Consider the following 27561-nt stretch of genomic DNA (forward strand, 5'->3'; position numbering starts at 1 on the left):
AAAGAGCTTTTCAAGATTGAAGGACATCAATAGCAATCAACCAATGGATATGGTTAGTCTGAAAAATAGCTGCTGAGCCTCCCTCCTTTTTTTTGCCTGGGGAAGGGACTATGTGTGTAGAACAATGAAAATTCTGTTAATCCCAGTAGAGGTGTCTAAATTTTGCTAAATTATTTTCTTTTTTTTTCCTTCAACATAAAAGATGGCCCTCTGGGTTGGACAAAGGGGAATATTTATGTGTAAATAAAGGTATAATAAATACAAAAGATATCAATAAAATAAATATGAAAAAGTGTCACTATATTGCTAATTTTAATTTTCAGGATCATAAAGTGTTGAAAGGAACCTTCAAGGCTGTTCCCTAATGTTATAGATAAGAAAACTGAGGTTAATGTGCTCTGGGGCATGTTGTAGGCATCATTCTCTCACTCCAAAGCCAGGGTTCTTTCCATCAATGACTTACTTACTTCAGCACATCCTGGTAGAGTTCTCTAAAGCTTATATCTAAACGTGAGAAATCCAATTGTTGGAAAATTCAGAACTGGTACAAATATGTTTCACTGTAATGTAAAGTAAACCTAAAAATGACAAGGCAACTTGCCTGTTATCTACTAGGTTCAAAAAGAAGGGCATGAGGAAAATGTTTAAGAATTATTACTTATATCTTTACCTATGGGAAATATTTTTATGACAATAAAGACTTCTGAAGAAGATTAGCTAACTATTTATTAATCAAAAATAATTTCTCTAGATAATTGTTCTAAGGAGTAAACAATGCCATCCTCCCAAGATGATCAGTCTTATGGACAAAGGTCCCAAAAGTTTTCTCTCTTTAGTGTGCTGTCAAATGCAATCCCCTTAGTTGCTCTGCCTGACTTTTGGTCATCTGGTACTGCAGGTACTTAAGAACTACATGGGTGTTAGGGCAAGTGTTTCAAAAAAAGACAGTAATCCCTAAGAACTATGTTTAATTTAAGCATTTATTTATTCAGCATTTTCTTCCCTTTCAAAACAGTTCTCTATCTAATCCTGCATCATTTAGTATTTAGTCAATTCGTCTTTTCCCCCATTGGGTGTAAAAACAATTTTAACATTCATTTTCTTTTTTCTTTTCTTTTTTTAAAATTTATTTATTATAACTTTTTATTTACAAGATATATGAATGGATAATTTTTCATCAATGACCCTTGCAAAATCTTCTGTTCTAACTTTGCCCCTCCTTCCCCCCCACTCTTCCCCTAGATGGCATGTAGACCAATACATGTTAAATATGTTAAAGTATATTTAACATTCATTTTCAAAACTTGAGTTCCAGATTCTCTCCCTTGCTCTCTCCCCACCTGACTCGCATTGAGAAAGCAAATAATTCAATATAGGTTATACATATGTGAATGCAAAACATTTCTATATTAGACATAGAAAACATAAACAAAACCCTCAAGAAAAATAAAATTTAAAAAGTATGTTTCAATCTACATTCAGATGTCATCAGTTCTTTCTCTGGGTAGGGAAAGCATTTTTCAACATAACTCCTTCAGAGTTGTCTTGTACCATTGTATTGCTGAGATTAGTTGTCATTCACAGTTGATCATCTTAAAATATTGCTATTACTTTGTACATGGTACATTTTACTTTGCATCAGCTCAAGGAAATCTTTCCAGGTTCTTCTGAGATCATCCTGCTTATCATTTCTTATAGCATACTAATATTCCATCATAATTATATACCACAATTTAATCACTAATTCCCCAGTTAATGGGGCATCTCCTCATTTTCCAATTCTTTGCCCCCAAAAAAGAGCTGCTATAACATTGATTGTCATGTTATAACATGATTCTTTTTCATGGGTTTCTTTACATCACTCATTTTTCTTCCCAAGTTTTCCTTTACTTCTCATTGATTTTCAAATTGTTTTTACCTCTTCCATGGCTTGAGACAAATTTATATTATTCTTGGAAGCTTTGCACAAAGGAGCTTTGATTTTGTTATCTTCTGAGTGTGTGTTTTGATTTTCCCTGTCACCATAGTAATGCTCTATGGTCAGAATCTTTTTCTGTTTGTTCATTTGCCTAGCTGTTACTTGATTTTTAACTCTTTATTAAAGCAGGACTTTGCATGCACTGTCCCAAGCTTCAAGATTTCTGTGCAAATATTTTCAGGGATATTTCTAGGGACCTTTGAGTTTTCAGTATCTCCAAGGTAGTATGATCAAAGGAGATTTACCACTCTCCTGGCACATGTTTTGGTCTGGGAGTAACTACAAGCACTCTTTTCTGTCCTCAAATTAGGAGGAATGCCCCTGGTTCACTTTGGCTAAAAGCTCTTGGTATACTAGTGCTCTTCCTAGAACTGTCACCCAGGACTATGACCTGGATTAAAGTATAAGCAAAGCAACAAAGTTCTGCCTCAGTGTCATCAAAGAGATCCTTGTAATCTCTTTCTGACCAGTTGTTCTGACCTTACCATCTGTGAGCCAACATCTCCAGAAGTCACCACTGCTGCTGCTGACTCAGTGGCTCCCAAGGCCTGCTCCTGGTTTTCCAGGGCTCGGATTGTGCTGGTGCAGCCTGTGTTGAACAGCATTCTATTGTCACCCTGCTGCAGCAGACCTTTTTGCAAACTTTTCAAGTTGTTCTGGGCTAGAAAATTGTTTTATTCCATCTTTTTATGGGTTCCACTGATCTAGAATTTGTTGAGTAATTATTTAGGAGAATTTGGGGGAGATCTTGGGCAGGTCCCTGCCTTTACTCCACCACCTTGGTTCCATCTCCAGCTTTAGTCAACTTATGAAAATTTTTTCTGTTGCTTTTTCTTTTAATGTACCTTAAAGTGTGACAAAAGGTAGCAAGTAGTCCCTACATACTACTTAAGAAGTGACCTGGATAACTCTTTTCTTTGTCTGATCACCAGTTGGTATACACACATGCCATTTAACTCCCAAGATAAACCACAGCTCTGCTCCCCTCATAAAGTCTCCTAACTAAAAACTAAGGGGAAATTCTGAGGAATAATTCTCCCAAACCCAAATTGGGTTACATAAGACCCAAATATAGCTCAAGTTGTAGTGATGTTTCTAAGAAACAGAGAGTAGTAAATGTAAAAGTCTAACTTATTCATATCCTACATTGTACTCATGAAAAAGGCTTTGAAACAACCATATAAATTGAATAAGGCATCTGGAATGTGAATGACACAAAGCTGTTATTCTTTTCCTTTTGTCCTTTAAATTTAAATGACACCAGATAAATTCTTTTTCATTTTTAAAATTTGTTAATAAAGACAGAGAATGTTTAAGCTATGCTTTAAAGCCAAAAGATATCCTTCTTCACAAATTCTTTCTCATTTGTTCCATTTTATTAGATGAATTGCTAGATCCTTTGTCAATTACTTTTAACATCCCTAAAATTTACATCCCAAGTTTGATCAAAATGAATTAGAATCCATAAATATATTTGTTCAAATCTAAGTTTAAGTCATTTTTTTCTAAAACCATATCCCTCAAAAATTAGCTTAAGAAGGTATTCTTTATAATTCATAATCTCTTCAGATACATGAATCAACTTTGCTTTATCATAATCTTCTCTAAGAGAGATCAAATGCATATACAAAATAGAAGAAAGTCCAGGCAAATAAAAGAATCAGGTTAGCATTTATTAAGCACCTACCATGTTCCAAAGAAAGGCAAAAAAAAAAAAAAAAAAAAAAAAAAAAAAAAAGTACCTTCTTTCAAGAAACACTTAGGCTAATGGAGGAAACAACTTTCAAAATACTATATACAAACAAGATATATTTTGGAGAAATTGGAGATAATCAGCAGTAGGAAGGCATTACTATTCAGGGAATTAGAAAAGGCTTTTTATAGAATATATAATTTTAGTTGAAACTTGAAGTAAGGCAGAAAGTCTAACAGGAATGAAGAGACAGAGAATTCCAAGTACGGGAAATACCTAGTAAAAATGCACAAAATCTGGAGTGTCTTGTACAATGAACAGCAAGGAGGCCAATATCATTTATCCAAAAGTATCTATGGATATGGGAAGAGAAAGAAGGTTTAAGAAAGGTAATAAAGGACCAGCTCATGAAGGATTTGTAAGGCCAAATAAAAAGTTTTATACTTCTTTCTTTAGGATAATAAGGAACCATTGCAGTTTACTAAATAGTAAAAGTGGCAATGATATGAATTATCAGTTCAACCTCTGTGGCTAAGCTAGAGTGAGAAGAAACTTGAGATAAGGGGATCAATCAGAAAGCTAGTGCTTTAAGCCAGTCATAAGGTGATGAGGGCCTGGACTGGAGTGATAGCAGTGTTGGAGGAGTGAAAGGTACATATTTAAAAGATATGAAAGTAGAAAAGACAGGACTTGACAAAAAGGTTTGATATGAGGAGTGAAAGAGTGTAGAGTTGAGGATGTGGGGAAGATAGTGCCATTCCATTAACAATAAAATTAGAAAGAGGAAAGAGTTTGAGGTGAAATATATTGAGTTTGATTTTAAACATGCAGAGTTTAAGACGTCCAACAAGTAGCTGGAGATGCAAGGCAGGAGGACTAGATCAGCAGATCTGAGAATTATAAGCATAGAGATGTTAATTTACTACATAGAAGTTGATGAGATTATAAAGCAAAATAGTACAGGAGAAGAAGGAGGCATCCATAGTTATTGGAGTTAATCCAGATAAAAATTTAGCAAAGGAGACCAAGAAGGAACAGTTAAGACAGGTAGTGGGAGAATCAACAGTATAGAGAAGAAGTTATCAAGAAAAGGGTAATTGTAAGAGTCACATGCTACAAAAAGACCAAGAAGTATAAGGATTGATAAAAATGATATTAGATCTGGTGATTAAGAGATCACTAGAACCTTTGGAGAAAGCATTTTTAGATGAATGATGAAATTGGAAGCCAGACTACAAATATTTAAGAAGAGAGCAAAAAATATAACCTTCTTAAGGAAGTTAGTTACAAAAAGGAGAGATATGGAATGACAACTATCTAGGATGGAGAGATCAAGTGATGAGTTTTTTTTGAGGGAACCCACAAACATGGTCATAGATAGCAAAGAAAGAACTGGAAGACAGGGAGAATTTGATGATAAGTGAGAGTGGAGATGATAGAAAGACATTCTGCTACAGAAAATGTGATGGAATGGGATCACTGTTATGTAGAAGGGCTAGACTTGGCAAGTAGAAGGATTCTCTCTTCATGTGCGAGGTAGGGGAGAAATAATAATGGAAGGGAATCAGTAATGTGAGATCAATAAGAGAAGAAAGAAGGCATTCTTGATAAAAGGCCTCAATTTTTTTCATTGAAATATGAATCAAGGTTCTCATCTAAGAAAGTGGAGATAAGAGGGACCATAAGAGATATATGGTTGGAGGACTTCCAGTTAAGATGGCGGAGAAGAGGCACACAGCTGTGTAGCTCTGCATTTTCTCTCACTATCCATTTCATTACAAGCCTCTGAATTGATGCTTGACTGAAAAAAAAACCCACAAATAGTTACCAAGAGAAGCCATCCTTGGCCAAGAAAGGTCTGTCTTTACTGGAAGGCTGGGACGGTTTTAGATCGGGTGCAGGCTGAGGGCAGCAGCAGTGAGAGCACGGGAGCAGACTGGAGAGGGGGTGGGGAGTGATCGCAGCCGCCTCTGCAGGGAGAGCTTCGCTACAGGACTGGATACTTTGCCCTGGCAGCAAGTCAGCAGCCCAGCAGAGAAGCTAAAAACACCGAAGCTGAAGAATACAACCCCAAACAGCTGGAGTCTCTCGGGACCTGGCCGCACCCCCCCCCCCGCCCCCCAGTGACTCAGCACGCTCTGGGATCTCAGAGAGCAGGCGCAGCACAGTAGGGCTAGTATCTCGCTGCTGCCCCCCCCGCAGTCTGGAGAGGAAGCTTGGTAACATACCCAGCCCCCCCCCCAAAGAAAGACTCCAGTTTTTTCTGTTTTTCTTTGCTAGTTTGTCTTTGATTATTAGACAGAATGAGCAAAAAACTGAAGAGGACTTTAACCCTTGACAGCTTCTATACAGATAGAGAGCAGACTCTAAATCCTGAGGAGACTAAAAACAGACAGTCTCCAGGTGAATCCCCAAAGGAGGAGATCATCTGTTCCTCAGCACAGATGAATCTCATGGAGGAAATTAAAAAGGCTCTCACAAGGGAGCTAGAAGAAAAATGGGGAAAGCAGAGTGAGGCTTGGGAAAAGGAGAGGGAAGCTTGGGAAAAGGAGAGGGAGGCTTGGGAAAAGGAGAGGGAGGCTTGGCAAAAGAGCCTGGAGAAGTCAGTTAAAGAGAGAGTGGATAAAGAAGTAAAATCCTTGAAAAATAGGATTGGTGAACTGGAAACAGAAAATAGCTCTCTAAAAAACAAAATTGGTGAAATGGAAAAAAATTCCATAGAACAAAACAACTCAATTGGACAATTAGAAAAAGATTTTTAAAAAGTGAGTGAAGAAAATACTTCACTGAAAATCAGAATTGAACAATTGGAATTGAATGACTCGAGGAGACAAGAAGAATCAGTCAAGCAAATCCAAAAAAATCAAAAAATGGAAAAGAATGTGAAATACCTTCTGGGGAAGACAACAGACCTGGAAAACAGATCCAGGAGAGACAATCTGAGAATCATTGGACTCCCAGAAAAGCATGATGAAAAAAAGAGCCTGGACACTATTTTCCAGGAAATTATCAAAGAGAACTGCCCAGAAGTCATAGGAACAGAGGATAAAATAGACATTGAAAGAATTCATCGATCACCCACTGAAAGGGATCCTAAAATCAAAACACCAAGGAATATAGTGGCCAAATGCCAGAACCCTCAGACGAAGGAAAAAATATTGCAAGCGGCTAGAAAAACCCAATTCAAGTATCAAGGAGCCACAATAAGGATCACCCAGGATCTGGCAGCATCCATACTAAAAGATCGAAGGGCCTGGAATATGATATTCCGAAAGGCTAAGGAACTTGGTATGCAACCAAAAATAACTTACCCAGCTAGAATGAGCATCTTTTTCCAGGGAAGAAGATGGACATTCAATGAAGTAAGCAAATTTCACCTATTTTTGATGAAAAAGCCAGAACTTAACAAAAAATTTGATCTACAAATATAGAACTCAAGAGAAATCTAAAAAGGTAAAGATTAATCTTGGGAACTATATTTCGGCTATAAAGATGTATAAAGAATACATGTATATCTTGTTCTAGAAAGTGATGTGGAAAGGACATTGTACCAGAAAAAGGGTAAAGGAATGGTTGTACATCTCATGAAGAGGCATAGGAAACCTATTATATCTGAGAGAAAGAATGGAGGGGGATGAATATAATGGGTATCTTACTGCCTTCAGAATTGGCTTTAAGAGAAAAATTTTAGACATATTCAATCTATGGTGAAACTTCTCCCACCTCATTGAAAAGTGAGAAGGGAAAAGTGAAAAGGGAAGGAATAAGCTAAGCGGAAGAGATATATGGTTAAGATGACAAGACTTGGAAAAACCATTGTGGTAAGTGGGATTGAAAACTGCCCTATGTGGGCAGTAGAGGGGTGGAGGAGCAAATCGTGAAAAAATGAGTAAGTTGAAGGACTAGAAAGTTAAGAGTAGGAGGCAGAATTCACATGTATCTTAAAGTCCATGGTATAAAGCCAGGAGTTAGAGAGGAGATAAAAATTACATGAGCAAAGCACTGAACTCATTGAGAAAAAGAAGAATGTCCTAGAGACCAGGAGATAATAGCCACCAGTCTTGACAGAATGACAAAAATTGAATGAACCTCAGAGGAAATGAGGGAATAGAGGATAGAGGATGGCAGAAAATGATGAGGTTTGAATAACTAGGATTTCAGATTCACTTGGATAGGAAGGTTATAAAAGGATTCGTTGTTCAATCACTGAGAAAAGGGTTCAGAGATTTACCAACATCCTTAGAGGTTTTGCCTCAGGATGAAGATGTCCAGGGCGTTAGAAGCAGAATAATATAGCTGGAAAAAGAAGGGATAGTATCAAAACTAAGGAAAGCTCAATGGCTTGCTTCTCCTGTCCTTGAAGGCCCACACAGATGATTGGTGAAGAGAGCTATGGAATAGTGGTGTTTTTGACATCAATCCATTTAGCCTTTCTCTCCTTTCTAATACATCTCTTTCTTACCTCTGGATATTCAGACTCTAGCTCACTGACATTGTCTAGAGAATCCAACTGTGGTGCCATATTGGCGTCTGCCTATTGCCTTTTCTGTAGAGGGCTGTACCTCTGAAAAGGTGTTTTTGAATCTGAGGCAGCAGATCACTTAAGGCTAATTACCTAGTCAATGTGAGATAATGGTGCTATAAGCAGATACTTAAATGATATGGTGATATGATGATGGCTCTCCTCACAATTGGTGCTTGCTGAATGTGGGGTGGTAAGGTAATTATAGGCAAGGATTGGAGAGCTGAGGAAGAGAGATCAGAGTCTCTCTGCTGTAGCATGCTCAGGAGAGAAGACTTCATGCTCCAGACTCCATAGTCCAGGATCCATTTTTATCAAGTCACATGGCAGTTTGCCAGCCTCCTTCACTTCTCTCCCTAAATACCAAGGACTTTTGACTGATCCTGACTCTGACTGATCCTGAGGCCTTCCAGAGAGCTAATCTGGACTATATATATATTGGTATACTTGTTTCTAGTAAGACCCTTCAGCCCAGAAACCTGATAACAATATCTAGTTTGACTCCCCACTTCCCTTTGGTATTTTTCATTTCTCTTCCTGAGAAGTCAGGGAGGGAGATCATCTCCTTTTTAGTGTTTCATCTCCCTTCCTGAGAAGTCAGGGAGGGTGTGATCACCTCCTTTTTGGGGTTTTCACCTCCCTGAGAACACAGGGAGGGCATGATCACCTGTGTTCTAAAACAAAAGAAAGCAGGAGATATAGAGGGATGTTAACTCTGAAAAGGTGTATTTGAATCTAAGAGAGCAGAACACTTAAGGCTAATTACTTACTTGATGTGAGATAATGGTTCTATAAACAGATATTTAAATTTTTCTATTGTGGTATTTCCCATAATTATATGTGTAACATTCTCTCAGATCTCTGCTCTCTGCTAAATGAATACTGACCAATCTGTCAATATGTTCCAAAGCATATTTCCTTCACTAAAGTTTTTTCTGTTACCTCAGCATGGTGTAGTAACCCTGGGGTATGAGCTTTCATAGATACTATGAGATTTAAAGTATGGTGCAGGTATATTTGTGTATCTGTAACATAAGGAGAAGCTAACTAAATTTGGAGAGTCTCATCACCACCATTGGCTCCAAAGTAACTTATCGTTCAGTTACAATTATTAAAGACCTAGTAAGTCAAATTTGTGTTGATAGAAGGAGTAGCTTCATGCAAGAAATCACAGGATCCAAAATAGTTCAATACTTAATTGATGAACTGATGCTAAGTGAAATGAGCAGAATCAAGAGGTCATTATACACTTCAACAATAATATATGATGATCAATTCTGATGGAAGTGGCTCTCTTCAACAATGAGATGATTCAAACCAGTTCCAATTGTTCAATAATGCAGAGAATCAGCTACACCCATAGAGAACTATGGGAAATGAGTGTGGATCACAACATAGCATTTCCACCCTTTCTGTTATTGTTTGCTTGCATTATTGTTTTCTTCTCAAGTTTTTTTTTGTTTTTTGTTTTTTGTTTTTTACTTTTTTGTGCAGCAAAATAACTGTGTGGACATGTATACATATATTGTATTTAACATACACTTTAACATATTTAACATATATTAAACTACCTGCCATCTAGGGGAAGAGGTAGGGGAAAGGAGGGGGAAAATTGGAACAAAAGATTTTGCAAGGGTCAATGCTGAAAAATTGCAGATGCATATGTTTTGTAAACAAAAAGCTATAATAAAAAATACATAATTAAGCTATAACTCATAGAATCATGAGATTATAGGACTTGTCATGTAGAGAACATCAACCTATTCATTTTATAGATAAAGAAACTGAAATAGTGTCTGACAAAGAGAATTTAACTTGAAATCAGAATGATTTACATCTGGCTGAAGTCCGTCACAGACACAGTAAGGAAAAGACAACTATCAATTAGGAATTCTGCAAAGAGGAGGAAACAGGTCAACATCTATGTTGGACCAAGAGAAGCGGAAAACACAAACTAGGGATTATGGCAGAGGATGGACTCTCATCCTAGCTAATTATCCCATGTAGAACTGCAGAAGTAACAGCATACATACTACAAAAGGGACAACACCAAAAAGAGTCTGCCCACTATACCCAAGAGGATAGGGAGAGGGGAACCTGATCCTGCCAAAAAAAAAAAAAAAAAAAAAAATCTGAAAGAGAGGCTGGAAAGATGAGTAAATAAAACTGATGGGATAGGTATTATCATTATCCCTCTTTTACAGATAATGAACTGAGGCTGAGAGAAATTTGTCCAGGATCATAGACCTAGTGAGGGTCTGAGGTAAAATTTGAATTCATGTTTTCTGATTCTGAATCAAGATCTCTTATCAACCAATTTTCTAACTATACATTTTGAATTGGATGTCACAAAGATACTCTATACTCAAAATATGCAAAATAGAACTCATTATTTCTTCCCCAAAACACAGCTCCTTTAGGACTTTCCTATGCCTATCCCTGTAGTCACCCAAATTTATAACTTTGGTGTCATCATCAACATTTCCCTTTTGCTTATACCACATATCCAATCAATTGCCAAATCTCATCATTTCTATCTTGACAACATCTCTTCTTCACAACATATTTCTTCCTACTTACAAGACAACTACTTGTATCCAAGATGTTATTAAATCTCACCTATATCATTGCAATAGCTCCTAACTGATCTCCCTGACACTAGTCTCCCCCTTCTCCACTCTACCACCCATTCCACTTCCAAAGTGATCAAAGCAATTCTCCTAAAGTGTAGGTCTACTCCTGTCACTCTCCTATTCAATAAACTCCTTTTAGTGTTAGAACCAAATATAAACTCCTTTGCCTGGCACTTGAAGCTACATACAAACTGGCTTCTTCCTATCTCTGCTATCCTATCTCTGCTATCCTAGTACATATCATTTCCCTCACATACCATGTGATCCAACCAAATTATTTTTCTTATAGACATGGAATTCCATTTCCTCTCTATTTCTTCACACTGGCTTTTCTTCCCTGCCTCCACTTCTTAGGAGTTCCTAATTCCCTTCAAGATTGAACTTCAAGTGCCAAATTCTACATGAAGCCTTTAATGATCCTATCCAACTATTATCTTTCTCCTCCCATAAATGAATTTGTATATAGTTTGCATATAATCTACACATATTATATATACACATACACATATATATGCAAGCATTATATTATCCAGATAGATTGTAAGCTCCCTGGGGAAAAGATTGTTTTCATTTATTTTTTCATTCTGTTAAACCTATGATGGCCCCCACTCCAGAGTGGATACTTACTAAATGTTTACTGATAGATGGAAGGATGGATGGATGGATGAAGTATTGAAGATGTAAAACTTAACAACTGATTGGATTTGGGGGATGAGTGTGAGATTAAGTAAGGACTCAAAAGATGATTCTGAGGTTGAGAACATGAGAGATGGCAGTGTTCTAGAAGGAAAATGAAGAAGTTCACAAGAAAAGTGGGGAAAAAAAAATGAGTCTGATTTAGACAGATTAAATTTGAAATGCTTTTATAAGACACCTAGTTGGAAAGGCCCAATAGGCAGCTGGTGATTCAAGACTGAAACTCAGAGGAGAGGCTAAGGATGAATATAGATCTGTTTATATAATTGTCATTATGCAAGCTCAAATATTAGCTTAAAACAATATTGTTAATTTTTTTTAAAAAATATGTGAAAATACTCCTTTAAGGCAACATTCATGCCTTGTATATACTTTGTGTACAGTTTGGCATGTGCTTTTACTCAGAATTCCCATGGTGTAATAGATTGGCAAAGTGAAGCCTTATTTTCTTTAAAAGAATAATCCATTTTCTAGCAGAGTACAAAGGATTACTTGCCAAAATGTTGAAAAATTAGCTAATACTTTTGCAAAGAATTTGCTCTATCAGTATATAAAACACTGTAGTACATTTGCAAATCACATGCTTCCCACTTTGCTAAAGTAGGAAAAGTTTGACAGTTGTTTATTTTCAGTAATATGGTTTGTAACTAGGGTTTGGAGAGTTAAAAAATATAACTAAACTAAAAATGCTAAGTATATAGTAAGTGCTTAATAAATGCTATGTCTATAGATAGTCACTACATCTATCATCTATCTATGAACAGTACTGAAAATGAACTCTATAAAAATTTAGAGAGAGAAATTATAAGGGAACAACGTGCCTGTAGAAGGCTTTCTAAAGCTGTGGGATTAACTTGGTTCTAAAAAAATGGGTAAACACTAATAGAGAAAAGCATGGAACCATTATACATATCAACTACTTACTGATAGAAATATAGTTGTCATCACAAGACACTATTCTACCTAAACAATTTTAAAATTGGTACCCTCAACTATCTCAACCTTCTTAAGAAGCAGCCTAGGTCCCTTTGCCCTCCCACCCATTCTTTAGCCAAATCCAAGCAGACAATCTAGAGACTTGTCTCTTATTTTCTTAACCAAAAAGTGGAAAGGGTTTTTTTTTAAAGTATTTTAAAAATCTTATACAAGAGATCAAGCAAAGTTCAAAGAAGGGAGAGCATTACTACTTGAGCCTTAGGAAGAACGACACCCCAAGCCCAGACCACTTATTTAAATACTTATTGATCATCATAGAATTAGAATAGTTTTTAGAAGCACCTATTAAAAATAGTAGGTGGTACAATGGATAGAGGATAGGACTAAAACAGAAAGACCTGAATTCAAATCTGATTTCATATTTCTAGATATGTGACTCTGCTTTTTCTCATTTGTTTTCTCAGTTTTCTCATTTGTAAAAAGAATATACTAGCACCTACCTTGAAAGGCTGTTATGAGGATCAAATGAAATAAAGCACTTTGCACAGTGCCCAGCATATAATAAGTATCATATAAATTCTTGACTCCTACCCCCCAATCTCCTCATTTTATAGACAAGGAATTCAAGAAAGCACAGAGTTTAAGTGATTTACCCACAGTCCCACAGAGAGTGAGCAACAGAGGTTAGATATGTTCAGACTCCAAAACCAATGCCCTTTCTGGAATGCCACATTGCTGCTGTTTCCTATCTGTCAAAATGTAGTCGGTTTCTATTTTGGGTGTTGTTGCATGGTGTTCTACACTTTCTAACTCTTCCAGTTACCTTCTAGAAGAAATAATACACAAACATAAAGATTTTTTGGATGATAAACAAGTTTTTGGTCTTTTTTCATTTCTCAATTCTAAATCTCATTTTTGGCATATTTTTCATATGCTTGTGCCAATACTGAAAATGAAGGCATTTAGTACCAAGGTATATGTTCCCTTGGTTTGGAGAGGTCTCATCAAATTCTTCTCTTCCCTCATCCTCTGTAACAGATGTTTGCACATCAACTGCAATTATCTTCAGGGTGGTCTATTTATATTTGTCATCAACACTGTTAAGTCAAAAAGACCAACCATCCAATGAAACTATGCTTCTTGTTGCCTTTGGGTGCGTGATGAAACCAATCTGCCAATTCCTCTCTTTTTACTCTGAGGAAAATTGAAGCATTCTCTTCCCACTGAGCTGCAAGTTGTTTACTTTTTCTCTTGTCATTTATAGTGAGAATGTCAATGTGTTCATGCTTCAGTTTCTACAGCACTGTTATCAATTCAGTGATCTGGCAAGAAATGTTGTTTACTTCTTCTCGTGTCATTTGTAGTGAGAATGTCAATGTGTTCATGCTTCAATTTCTACAGTATTGTTATCAACTCACTGATTTGGCAAGAAATGTCTCCCTGTAGTTTATCAACGAAATAATTAATCTTTACAGTCTAAAAGTGGTATGATCCTTAATGCTTCCTTTTGCAGCACTTCATCACTTTCCTTGAAGTAGTGGAAGGAGGCTGCTTAATAGAAAATCAGTTTGCATTTTGATCTGTTTCATGGGAAATATGAGGAGGCAAAAAGAGTTGACCATGAATTAACATTTACTGCAAAAAATGTTGTAAAGAGTCACCCAAATTGACTGAAAAATCAACATGTAAGTGCCTACACTGTGCTACATGCTGTCTCTGCCTCAAAAAGGCTTATGCTGTATTAGGGGAAAAACCTAGGACATATGAATAAATGCTAAATTTATATAAATATAAGATAGGCAGCTCAATGGCTGTGCTAGGGCACTGAGCCCAAGATCAAGAAACCTGTGTTCAAATCAGACATTTACTAGTTGTGTTATCTTAAGTAAGTCACTAAACCTCCATTTGCCATTGAAGAGGGAAATAACAAACAATTCCAATATCTTTGCCAAGAAAACCTCATGAATAATATTTTCATGCTAGGATCCATGGGATCACAAAAAGTCAAACATGAATGAATGACTAAATAACAGCAATATATAAATTAATTACAAATTTGAGAAGAGCAGTGGAAAAGTCTCATGAATGAGACTGTATTTAAGTTGAGTTTTCAAGGAAGCCAGGATTTCTAAGAAGCAGGGAGAAGAAAAGATTGCATTCCAGATATAGGATTTAGCCAATGTTGAGGCATGGAGACTAGTTTGACTGGAATGCAACATATAATAAGCCAGAAAACATCTGGTAAAAGAAGATTGTGAAGTGTTGGGGCTGGAAATATTTTATCCTAGGCACAGTAAGAAGCTATTAGGGTTTTTGGAGTAGAGGACAGAGATGGTCAAATCTGTGCTTTCATCTTCGCCTTCTGTGTGCAGGATGAATGGAAGAAGGAAGATAGTTGAGGAAAGGAGACCAATGAGTGATGGTTACTTCTAAGAAAAAGATCTTGAAGTACAGGGATAGATGGCTATGTGAGTGTAGGGAAGGGGAAGGATGGGAAAAATGCTATGAATGTAGAATAAGAAATGGGAAGTAACTAGATGGGTAGAAGTGGGGCGGAATGTGAAGAATCCAAAGATTAACTCAGATTACAGATCTGAGAGTGGTGGTGTCCTTGATATAAACAAGGAAATTTGGCAAAGGGGGCAATGGGACAGTTAGATTTACACTTAAGCAAAATGATGTTGATGGCAGACTACAGAGGTGAGAGATCTAAGGCATCATCACACACCAGACCTTGCCATTGTCCATTAGCATTCCATTTTGCTAATTAGAATTCTGACATGAAGCTCCAAACCTTCAACCTTTCCCTCTTCTTCAATGTTCTGAAACTTGCACTCCCTTTTGCTCTCTTCAAGATCTCCAATCTCCTCACCTCCCAGTACTGTTATAGGCTGTGTTCTGATTACACCTTCCTCCTCTCTTATGTGATCCCATCGTTATCCATTTCAACTCCAGACTGCTCTCTGCTCTTTAATTCACAATTCTCAAGGTGCTGTCTTGGTACCCATGAGATGTAAAAAGTAAAAAAGAAAAGGAAATCCTCCACTTCACTGAGAAGCTCCTATCTGAAGTTGGTATAAGGAATACTGACAATAAAACACAGAATGAGAATGTACAGGTGGCTTGCAATCTGCTCCTGAGTCATGGAAACATTCAATTAAGCAAAATATGGTCAAAAAACCTTCTAGTGATGTTTTCCTTTCCTTACTTAAGTTGATCCTCATTCAAACAGCAAATATAGTCCTATTCCCAGAGTCATATGGAAAGTTTTTCCAACTTAGAATTAACCAGATTGCCCTTTATTAAGAATACCATCAAGGAGTCAGGGTTATCATGATTAAATATCAATGTGGGACTTTTGTGCCCAGATAGGCACTTAATATTTTTCTTAATTCCTCAGTATGTATCTTTCTGTATTGTATTCTCTTGACTGCCATTCCTCTTCACCATTTCTATCTATATCCATCTTTCAAGGCTCGACTCATTTATCTACAACCCCCATTCCATAATATCATGCTTGGTCATGCGAAATAAATGATTTTCCTTATTCTTAAACACCTATTGTATTTGATTTATTCCACTCACCTGATTTATCCAATACATTTATTAAGTACATACCATCAGCAAGAAAGTCAGAATGAAGTAGAAGATTTAATTCTTGGCTTGTAATCAGGAAAATCTAAGTTCAAATACTATTTCTGAAATGCATTATCTGTGTAATCTGGACAAATGTTATGGGCCAGAACTCTGAACTTGAAACAAAAGATTCTTACAAGGTACTAAGTCAGTGGAATTGATAGAAACAATAGTTATCTAATTTAGCGTGGTTCAGTATGATTGGTTTAATCCTACAAGGAGATGTTATGGGCCAGATCTTGAAACAAGGTACTAAGTGGAATTGCAGAGACAATGGTTAAATCTAGTTTAGCATTGATTTAATCCTACAACAAATAATGGTTTTCTAGTGGTATAATGACTGGTTTGTACTCAGTGTGGAGCTTATAAACTAGAAGTTCTCAGGGCCAAAAAGGATAAGCGCACTAGAAGCTTTCGGAGGCTGAGACAGATTCATTCCATCTTCCACCTTTGTGGTGTCTGGAGGCTGAAGCACAAACCTTTGAATTTGGAGAGATTCAGAGGGCAGAGAAGGCAGACAGGAGCTCAAGTTCTTGGAATCAAGGAGAGAGATAGACCTCCAAAAAAACCAGCAGAGCCCCAAGTGAAGGAGACAAGACTTTGAAGCAGACAATAAAGGATTTGGACTTTAACCCCTGGCTACTTGGGTTGTGATTACTGAACTGAAATGAAGGCTGCTCCCAGAGACCCCAAGAAAACCTCAACAGAGAGAGAACATTACATTTTAAAGAGAATATTACAGACAAATGTTTTATTTTTTGTTTTCTGAATTTTATATGTTTCAGCTAGTTCCTTAGAACTTGCTTCTTGGAATTCTCCAGCTCCTTCTGGTATTCATAAAATGCTAAAATTTAAGGATATAAAGATGAAAATCAGCATATTCCAGAGGGAAGGAAGGGGAGAGGGAGAAAACACACACACACACACACACACACAGAAACAGAGAGATAATTAGAGACAGAGAAACAAAGATATAGAGACAGACCTCGAATAGCTTAAACTAAAATAGGAGGAATGCCTAGCATAAAAGGAATGGGAGTCAAGGTAAAAGGGTGATGAACAAAGAAATGCAAACATAGCCTAAGAAAATTTGAGGAGAAAACAATTCTAATTGTGTAGCATTTATACTACCTCAGTTTGTATGCATGTATGTCCATTCAATTGTAAGCCCTTGGAGGACACGAGTTATATCTTATGTGATTTTGTATGTCCCCATCACTCAATACAATGCCTTCCAGAGGTCCTCAAACTACAGCCTGTGGGCCAGATGCAGCAGCTGAGGACATTTATCCCCCCTCACCCAGAGCTATGGAATTTCTTTATTTAAAGGCCCACAAAACAAAGTTTTTGTTTTTACTATAGTCCGGCCCTCCAAAAGTCTTGAGGGATAGTGAACTGGCCCCCTATTTAAAAAGTTTGAGGACCCTGCAAGATATTCTATCAATATTATTAACAATAATAGATAACATTTACATGTGGTTTTAAGGTTTGCAAGGTGCTTCAAATGTATCATTTGAGCCTTCATGACACTTTGAGGTAAAAGCCATTATTTTCATCATTTTATAGATGGAGAAAACTGATGCTAAGAGAGATTAAGTGACCTGGCCAGAATTACAATTAGTTGTGAGTGTTTGAGACAGGACTTGAACTCATGTCTCCCTCTTTAAAATCAGCATTCTACTCACCATACTGCATATCTGTCTGGGAAAATAAATATGTGAGTTCTTCCTGACTGTGAATTTATTCCTTTGCTCTAAAATATTTTCTACACTCCACTTGGACAGACATAGGGTCATATAATTTCAGTACTCAAAGAAATATCAAAAATTATCTAAGTCAACAGCCTCCCTTTCTTACAAATGGAGAAAGCAAGGCCAATAGGAAAACAAATCAAAATACCATACTTCTTTCAAGGTTCAGACCAAGACTTATTACCTTCTTGAAGACTTTTTTGACAAAAGTCATCCTGCAATACTCTTTGCTTTTTTAAATTTCCAAAGTTGGAATTTGTTCCATCAAAGATTTCCTTATATGTTGCCTAGGAACTACTTTCTAGCTCTTTAATAATATACCTTAATATTAATTAGACTGGAAACTATTGATAGGACTGTTTTCTTTGCCTTACTTCCTTGTATCACAAGAGTAGGTGGTTATTAACTAAGTTAAATTAAGCTGACACATGGCATTGCAGACTAAGCAATCAATAAAATATATCTGAATTCTCATTTCAATTCTGTTTCCATATCTACAAAACAAATAATTGGATTCAGGAATTGTGTGATGAGAATGATTGCAATTGAAGTAATATGAAAGAAATATTTAAATTTAAAGCCTGATATACATCCAGAGAGTAAAAATGTGTGTTTGGCTGCTTATCTTTTTCCTGGCTGTAGGCAGGCACCTGCAGGAAGTCAGTATACCTATGGAATCTAGGGCAGTCCCTTGGCACTGAAATCATCTGCAGGAATTTTCAGGTATCAGATTGCTACAGGAATTCAATTGCATATTGGGTTGACCACAGTTCAGTTTGAAACATCCTTCCTAGAATTTTTATTTTCAATACTTCAGATTAATTTTTATAATTTAAGTCAGTAGAAAATATTTTTCATCTCTGAATCATTATAATACAATGGTTATATTTTAAAGCAATAATTATCTTTTTTATTTTGATTCTGTCTATTCTTAAATTATGTACAATACAGTTTGCTGAGATCTTCAAGAGTTTCACAGAATTTCAGAACTAGAAGATGCTGCCTATTCCAAATTTTACTAGAACAAGATCTATGGTCTACCAGGCAAGGGTTTAGTGGCACTTGCTTAAAGACTTCCAGAAAAGGGGAACCTATGGACTTCTCACAATTCCTCCATTTACCCCCAATCCCCTGAATTGTCAGCATCCTTTTGTGTTTTATCTTCTCATTCCTGGAAAAAAGGAAGTATCTTTTTCATATTTGCATCTCCATCACTTAGAAAGTGATAACATGATAATGATATCAAGCATGATAACAGAAGGCATTTAATAAACCTTTATTGACCAACTGAATGACTGCTTTTAGGGGCAGCCAATATTGTCCTCATGAATAACTATAATTTAGGACTTATTCCCCACCAGAAAGCAAATTATTTGCCTCTTTTCAGTTTCCAGCCAATACTCCAACTTTTTCATACTGGGTCCAGATAGAGAAATTCTTTGTTTTACTTATGCAACTTTAAAAATAAATAGGTAGGTAAGTAGGTAGATGAAAAAGCTTAACTCCAAATCATGAAAGAGCATCAAAGTAGAGAAATTTTGTACATATGTAATACATTTAAATATATATGTATATATAACAAATTTATAATGTAAAACACTTATGTAATATATTTAAATATATGCATATATACATATATAACAAATTGGCAGGTATTTTAGTAAATTTATAAAGAGAAAGATCTATACTACATGTATAAAAAAGGAATGTGCTGATAATTAAATACTACAATATATAAAAAAGAAAAATACTAATAATTAGAAATGAATTTTAATGGAAATTGGACTGTCAGTATTAAAGTCATTTAGTAAATATAGCTATAATTTATAAAGTGATTATGGGAAGTTTAAGTTAACAACTGATTACAAAAGTAATAATAACAATAATCACTATCATTCTATTATCATGGAATTATAATAATATGGTGTTTTAAGGCAAAGATTCTTAAACTTTTTCCACTACTATTCCTTTACTCCCAAGAAATTTTTACATGATCCTGGGTATTTATAGACATATAAAATAGGTATCCATCAAACATTTACATAATAAACCATAATTTCATGATGCCCACATTCAGTTATAAGATCCACATATGTGATCAAGAACTATGGTTTAAAAATAAAAAGTTGGGCTTAAGGTATGTGAAGCATTTAATTTATCATCTGATTTGGTCTTCATAATGAGTCTAGAGGCCACATCATTGGATCACAGAATACATGACTAGGAAGTAAGATGTAAGAAAACTGAAAAAGAAGGGGACATGAAAGGCTGTGAATATCAAAGAGGATTTGAAGAGACTCTCTGTTACCAGTAGAGAGTCTCAGGAGTTTATTGAGAGGTGACATGATCAGATCTGAACTTTAATGACTGAATGACGGATAGATGATTGGAGTGGGGAGAGAATTGAAGCAGGCAGACCCACCAGCAGGCCTTTGAAATATTTCAGGTTGGAGTAGGTGAGGGCTTTCACCAGTGGTGGGAGTGTCAGAGGAGAGAAGGGGATATATCCAAGAGATGTTGCAAAAGTGAAGTCAGCAAGCCTTAGCAACAGTTCGGACATGGGGGGACAAAGGGAAGAGGAAAAGCAGAAGAAGAAAAAACAGTGAAACCCAAGGGAAAAAGAAAGTCAAAGAGGAAATAACTGTCAAATGTAAACAGGTCAAAGATTCTAAAGATAGAGACAATGAATGAAATGAAAAGGTCACTTTTCTTGATCTTAGAAAGAACAATTCCAGTACAGTGACTAAAATAGAGGTCAGAAAGTGTTGTATCAAGGAGTGGATGGATGAAGAGGGAATGAAGGGAAATATTTGCCCGTGCAGTTGATTCTCCTTCCTACAAGTTGGCAGTAGAAGCAAAAGGGAGGAAAGATATATTGGCAGTCTAGTAATATGGCAGTCATGATAAGTTGTTTTAGTTGATGCTATTCTTAACCTATGAGAGAAATCAGTATGTTTCTAGACAAAGAGGAAAAACCTAGTACAAGTTGAGCAAGAAATTGTAGAGGAGGAAAAAATATATGTCAAACTTCTATTATACATCATTAAAATAAAAAATATGGGATTTTCTGGAATGATATTAAAATACCATGGTATTTTAAAATATGGAGCATAGAAGGCTGACCAAAGGATCAAGAAACCTGAAGTTTAAGTTTCATCTTTGACCAAACTGGTTATGTTTATCCTTGCAGCATATCTAGGCAACTAAGATATTAGGGCAAAGAGAGTACATGGGCAGTAGATCAGTTTTCTCAGTAGAGTTCCCCACATCAAAGAAATCACAGGTCTTGTTTAAAAAAAAAAAACACCTTATATATCTATGAAATATAGCCTCATATTCACAGTCAACATTCAAGATAGAAAATTATTTTACCCAATTCCTTCTCCACAAATAGGTCTTTATTCTTTAGTCCCAAACAATACTTTCTCTACCCAAAGATTTCAAGTTTAAATAATTTGAAGCACATACATGTTTGTCCTCTGATCCACAGGCTATATATCTGCCACAAGGACTGATGGAAATTGCACAGGGATGGCAGCGGTTAAGATGTCCTTCAAAACGGCGTTCACACCTACAAAATCAAACAGAAACACTGAATATAATCAAGTTCATGATAAAACAGTCACGATTTTCTTGATATAATAAAAATTAAATGAAAAAAAGAAAGAAATTACTCAGTTGTTATAGCACTTTTTTTTCTATTTTAGAACATGAAAGTCAATTAATTGGGCTCATCTCAGGTAGCACACCTGATGACAGATGTCAAATTCTTCCCCCTCTTTTCCTGGTTGCAAACTAAAGATCACTTGCTTTCTGAATGGCCTACAGTTGAAATTTTCCATTTCTACAGAGAAGGAAGAACTTTTTGATCATAAGGATAATTAGGAATATGTTATCCTAAAGATTTTTTAAAGAGAAATAATTTTCCAGTAGCTGGGTGGTACAATGGATAAAGTTCTATACCTGGAGTCAGGAAGACCCTTCCTGAGTTCAAAACTGGCATCAAGAACTTACTAGCTTAAGAGTGAACAAGTCATTTAAATCTGTTTGCCTCAGTTCCTTTTCTATAAAATAAGTTGTAGAAGAAAATGGCCAATCCTTCCAAGATCTTTTCCAAAAAAGTGTCAAATGGGGTCACAGAGTCAGACACAAATGAAGCAAATGAACAATAATAAAACAGTTTCCTATCTTGAACCATTTAGGCAAATAATTTATAAGCTTTTTTGGACTAGTTACATATAATTAAAACATGAAGCAGCATTTGTTTCATTTCACAATCCTATTCACAGAAGTGTTGTATAGTATTTATTTATTTAAAACATTCTAGGGAAATCAATTTAATTTTGTCCTGGAAACTTCTAGACGTTCTTGGGATAACAGGAAATCTTTTTAAAACTGGAATGAGAATCATTCATTTAGGCACCACTTTTGAGGGATGATGAAATGGCTATAATGACCTATTAAGGTCCTTTTCAATCAATGAATCAATCAACTACTTTATGAAAGTTTACAATGTAATTAATACCCTGCTGAGTATAGAACCACAAGAATTATTTAGGGTGTATACAACATGAACTTTGTCCTTCAGTTTCCCAGATTTGTGTTTAACCAAATAACTTTCCCAGGCTTGATTTATGGACTACTCAGATGGGTAAATTGTCCAGTGGCTATAGCCTTGGACTTGAAGTCAGAAAGATGAGTTCAAATTCTCTTTCTCTCTCACCAGACTCTCACCAAGTCTGTGTGCCTCTGGGCAAAACATTCAACCTTTGTTTGCCACACTTTTCTCATCTACAAAATGGTAATAATAATAATAGCACCTACTTCCCAGGGTTTTTGTGAAGATAAGATAATAAATATATAGCTCTCTGCAAACTTTAAAATGTTGCATAAATATTAGCTTTCATTTTTACTATTATGTGACTGGGGAGAAGTGAAAGGAACAAGAATTTATTAACTTTCTACCATGTGCCAGGCACAGTGCTAAGAGCTTCATAATTATCTCACTTGAGCCTCATAAGAAACCCTGTAAGATAGATGCCAAAACTACTATTACTGCAGAGGAATTTTTAACTATTAATTAAGGTTTTTGAAAGGAAATCCAGTGACTTTCAATAGGCCATAAACATTGAGCTGATCAATTAATGCCAGGTATTGAAATATCTAAACATCTCATTTAATAAAACCCTTTCATAAAAATTACATACTAAGACATATTGGTCACAATCACTAAAAAACATAGGAATCACATTCTATTTCTTTTATACATATTAACCATTCATTGAACTATATTAAAATACTAGAACTCCTAAGAGAATAGATGTGCAAGAAACAAGGTCAATAACACAGATAACAAACAGGAGAAACTTACAGAGCAGTTGCCTCCAGCATACCCTAGAAGCTTTAATATTGGCAGAGTTTGGATTTCCTTCAAGAAAGTAACCATTTCAGAAATTAGGCAAGGACCCACACTTAGCACCATATACCAAGATAAGATCAAAATGGGTCCATGATCTAGGCATAAAGAACGAGATTATAAATAAATTAGAGGAACATAGGATAGTTTATCTCTCAGACTTGTGGAGGAGAAAGAAATTTGTGACCAAAGATGAACTAGAGACCATTACTGATCACAAAATTGAAAATTTTGATTATATCAAATTAAAAAGCCTTTGTACAAACAGAACGAATGCAAACAAGATTAGTAGGGAAGCAACAAACTGGGAAAACATCTTTACAATTAAAGGTTCTGATAAAGGCCTCATTTCCAAAATATATAGAGAACTGACTCAAATTTATAAAAAATCAAGCCATTCTCCAATTGATAAATGGTCAAAGGATATGAACAGACAATTTTCAGATGATGAAATTGAAACTATTACCACTCACGTGAAAGAGTGTTCCAAATCACTATTGATCAGAGAAATGCAAATTAAGACAACTCTGAGATATCACTACACACCTGTCAGATTGGCTAAGATGACAGGAAAAAATAATGATGAATGTTGGAAGGGATGCGGGAAAACGGGGACACTGATGCATTGGTGGTGGAGTTGTGAACGAATCCAACCATTCTGGAGAGCAATCTGGAATTATGCCCAAAAAGTTATCAAACTGTGCATACCCTTTGATCCAGCAGTGTTTCTATTGGGCTTATATCCCAAAGAGGTGCTAAAGAAGGGAAAGGGACCTGTATGTGCCAAAATATTTGTGGCAGCCCTGTTTGTAGTGGCTAAAAACTGGAAAATGAATGGATGCCCATCAATTGGAGAATGGCTGGGTAAATTGTGGTATATGAATGTTATGGAATATTATTGTTCAGTAAGAAATGACCAGCAGGATGAATACAGAGAGGCTTGGAGAGACCTACATGGACTGATGCTAAGTGAGATGAGCAGAACCAGGAGATCATTATACACTTCGACAACGATATTGTATGAGGATGTATTCTGATGGAAGTGGATTTCTATGACAAAGAGACCTAACTGAGTTTCAATGGATAAATGATGGACAGAAACAGCTACACCCAAAGAAGGAACACTGGAAACGAATGTGAACTATTTGCATTTTTGATTTTCTTCCCAAGTTATTTTTACCTTCTGAATCCAATTCTCCCTGTGCAACAGGAGAAGTGTTTGGTTCTGCAAATATGTATTATATCTAGGATATACTGCAACATATTTAACATATATAGGACTGCTTGCCATCTTGGGGGGGGGGGAGTGGAGGGAGAGAGGGGAAAAAACGAAACATAAGCGAGTGCAAGGGATAATGTTGTAAAAAATTACCCTGGCATGGATTCTGTCAATACAAAGTTATTATTAAATAAAATAAAATTTAAAAAAAAAAGTAACCATTTAAGAAATTGGATTTTTTTTCCTCTATTCTCTTAAAGATGTGCTTCATTCAGTTAAAGAATTGTGAGGAATTAGTTCATAAAAATCATATATTACTTCAACTCCCTTGCACCCTTAGGGATTCAATGATCATTATGCTGACAGTATTTATCGCCAGCATGAGCTATTATCTATATTGCCATGGCAGGCCAGAATCATTAGATAATCATGGTATATTGGGTCAAGTATGAAGATCAGAATCATCATAGACACATGATCTCTCAAAAGGATATTTAGTCTCTTCATAGAGTTGATATGATTATCAGATAGGAAACTGTCTCAAGAATCTCTGAGCTCCAGATTGTTGAATTTGTGGCATACAAATGGTGTTTGTACTCTATTTCACCCTGTCTATAACACGTAACTAATTATATCTGAGAATGATCATCTTATCACCAAAAGAAAAAAGGGCTTATATTGTTCTAGTCTTGGTCTACTTAGACCATCAGTGACTACAATACATATTTCAAATATCATTATAGGGAACGTATTTCATCCTGATTCAAAACCCATCTAGTTTCAGTCCAGTGTCTGTTTCTCAAAAAAATCTCACATTGTATGTTAGATTTAGAACTGGAAGGTACCTATCAGAGAGGTAATCAGAGAAGCCAAGTTACTCATTTTATAGATGAGGAAGCTAAAATCTAGAGGAACTAAATTAATTGAGCAAAGTTATATGACAAGTAAATGGCAGGACTAGGATTCAAACTCCCAATTCATCACTATTTTCCCTTAACTGAACTGCAAATTAGACAATGTGGAAAATAGTGCTTTTGGCCCTGGAGGCCTACATTCTACACTTGGCAGCTTTTCCTGCAGGAATCCAGTCAGAAAGAACACCACAACCTAGAATACCCCCAGATAATTTACTAATAAACAAAAATCAGATCTATCGGCCACTCTGATTTAGTCAGTTGTAGTTCAATATAAATCAGTCTCAAGTTCAAAATAACTTAGCCAATGTTCTCTCACACAAGTTTGAAGATCTGGTCTACCTAAAACAGGAAAATCCACAAGGATATTGAGGTTAGAGTGGATGTCATTGATCTGTCCTTGTCCTAATACTGTTCAAAATTTACATTACTTAACATTTTTATCAAAAAACTATTTAAAAATGTATATATGTGATAGCAATTCAACATGCTGGTGACATAATGCTAAAAAGTACACTGGATAGCAGAGTTAAAACATAAAGTTAGAATTATGGGATAAATGCAATTTTAAAAACTGGATTTGGATAAGTGCAAAGTCCTACCTTTGAAACATTAAAAAAAAAATCAACTGCACAAATATCAGCTGGAAAATGCATACTTGTACATCAATTTGTGTGGGAAAAGACATATAGTTTTGATGAACTTACAAGTTCAGAGTACATCAAACATTGTGACATGACAGCCAAAAAAGCTAATGTGAATTAAGTTAAAGCATTAATTGATGCTTACTGTGCTGATTGAAATAGTGTTCAGAACAGAAAAGAGATCTGCTGTATTGTCTCATCAATCTGGATAATTAGGTTTAGTTTGAAGCAGAATATATTAAGAAAGAAATTGACTAGCTGATGATGATCAGGTTTAGTATTTGTTAGAAGGAATATAATATCTATCTCCAAGTGCTGGAAAGGCTGCCATGTGGGAGAAAAATGAGACTGCTGCTTATCCCAGAGGGTAGAAATAATAAAGATCAATGCAATTCAGTAAGACACAATTAGATTTGATATCAGGAAAACTTTTCTAAAAATTAGAGTTTTCCAAAAGTATAACTGTTGTCAAATCAAGGCATTTATTAAGGGCCAAACAATGTACTATTGACTAGAGAAACAAACAAACAAACAAAAAATAATAATAATCTCTTTGCACAAGTAACTCACAATCTAATGGAGGAGACAATACTACATAACAAACAATATATTTACAGGATAAATTGAATATAATCTTAGAGCTAAAATTTAGGTGTTAAGGAGGACCAGATAAAGCTTCTTAAAGAAGAGGGGATTTTGCATGACATTTGAAGTAGGTCATAGAAACCAGGAGAAGAAGTAGGGAGAGAATTCCAGGTGTGGGAGACAGTCAATACAATTGCTTAGTATTTTGTAAGGAGAATATCACTATCAGTATCACTGAATCACAGAATCCATAGAAGAGATTAAGAAGATTAAAAGGCAGAAAGTAAGCAGGCCAGGAAGGCCTTTACAAGCTTTTAGAATTTTTTAGAATGAATTAAAATTTAGAATTAGAAAACATTTAAAATGTTTTAAAATTAATGAGTTCTACATAAATAGAAATGTTCAGCTGGAAAATAGATAATCAGTTGTCAAGGATATTATAGAGTAATCCAGTATGGCATGGACTGGATGATCTCTGAGATTCCTTTTAACCCGAGCTTCTGTAATTGTGATTCTCTTATTAAGGAATGACAGCAACAGCATATATATATTTAGACAAAATACCAAAGCCTCCACTCAGTTTCTTCTCCAGTCCCTGGAGAATGTTTCATATCTGAAAGAATCCCTGTACTTAATGTATTCCCCTCACAATACCATCTGGCGGTACCCACATTGAAGGTCTTTGTCTATAACACAATAAATTCATTGCCACCACTACTTCACCATAGGTCAACACTCCATGACCCACAAATGCTAGAAGCAATAGACACAAAGGACATACAGTATGTGAAAACATGTCATTTATATATCTGAATCAAGAACAAGACCTAGCATCCCAAAGATTTCCTGCAACTACTTTCAACTTCCCAATGTTAAAATATGACAAGTAGTATTGTGGTTCACAGGAGCAGGAAATAGAGAAGGTTCAGCTTTATAGA

General features: G+C 35.8%; 1 protein-coding gene across 1 annotated transcript in view; it reads right to left on the reverse strand.

Moving 5' to 3' along the window:
• Positions 1–27561, reverse strand: part of WDR27 (WD repeat domain 27) — a 246826-nt gene that overhangs the window by 111941 nt on the left and 107324 nt on the right. The window contains exon 23 of the mRNA XM_051998158.1: positions 21314–21416. Coding sequence (XP_051854118.1) covers positions 21314–21416 — 103 coding nt within the window. The remainder of the gene's footprint in view (positions 1–21313; positions 21417–27561) is intronic.

Source organism: Antechinus flavipes, chromosome 4 (assembly GCF_016432865.1).
Source record: "Antechinus flavipes isolate AdamAnt ecotype Samford, QLD, Australia chromosome 4, AdamAnt_v2, whole genome shotgun sequence".
In the NCBI taxonomy this organism is placed as follows: Eukaryota; Metazoa; Chordata; class Mammalia; order Dasyuromorphia; family Dasyuridae; genus Antechinus; species Antechinus flavipes.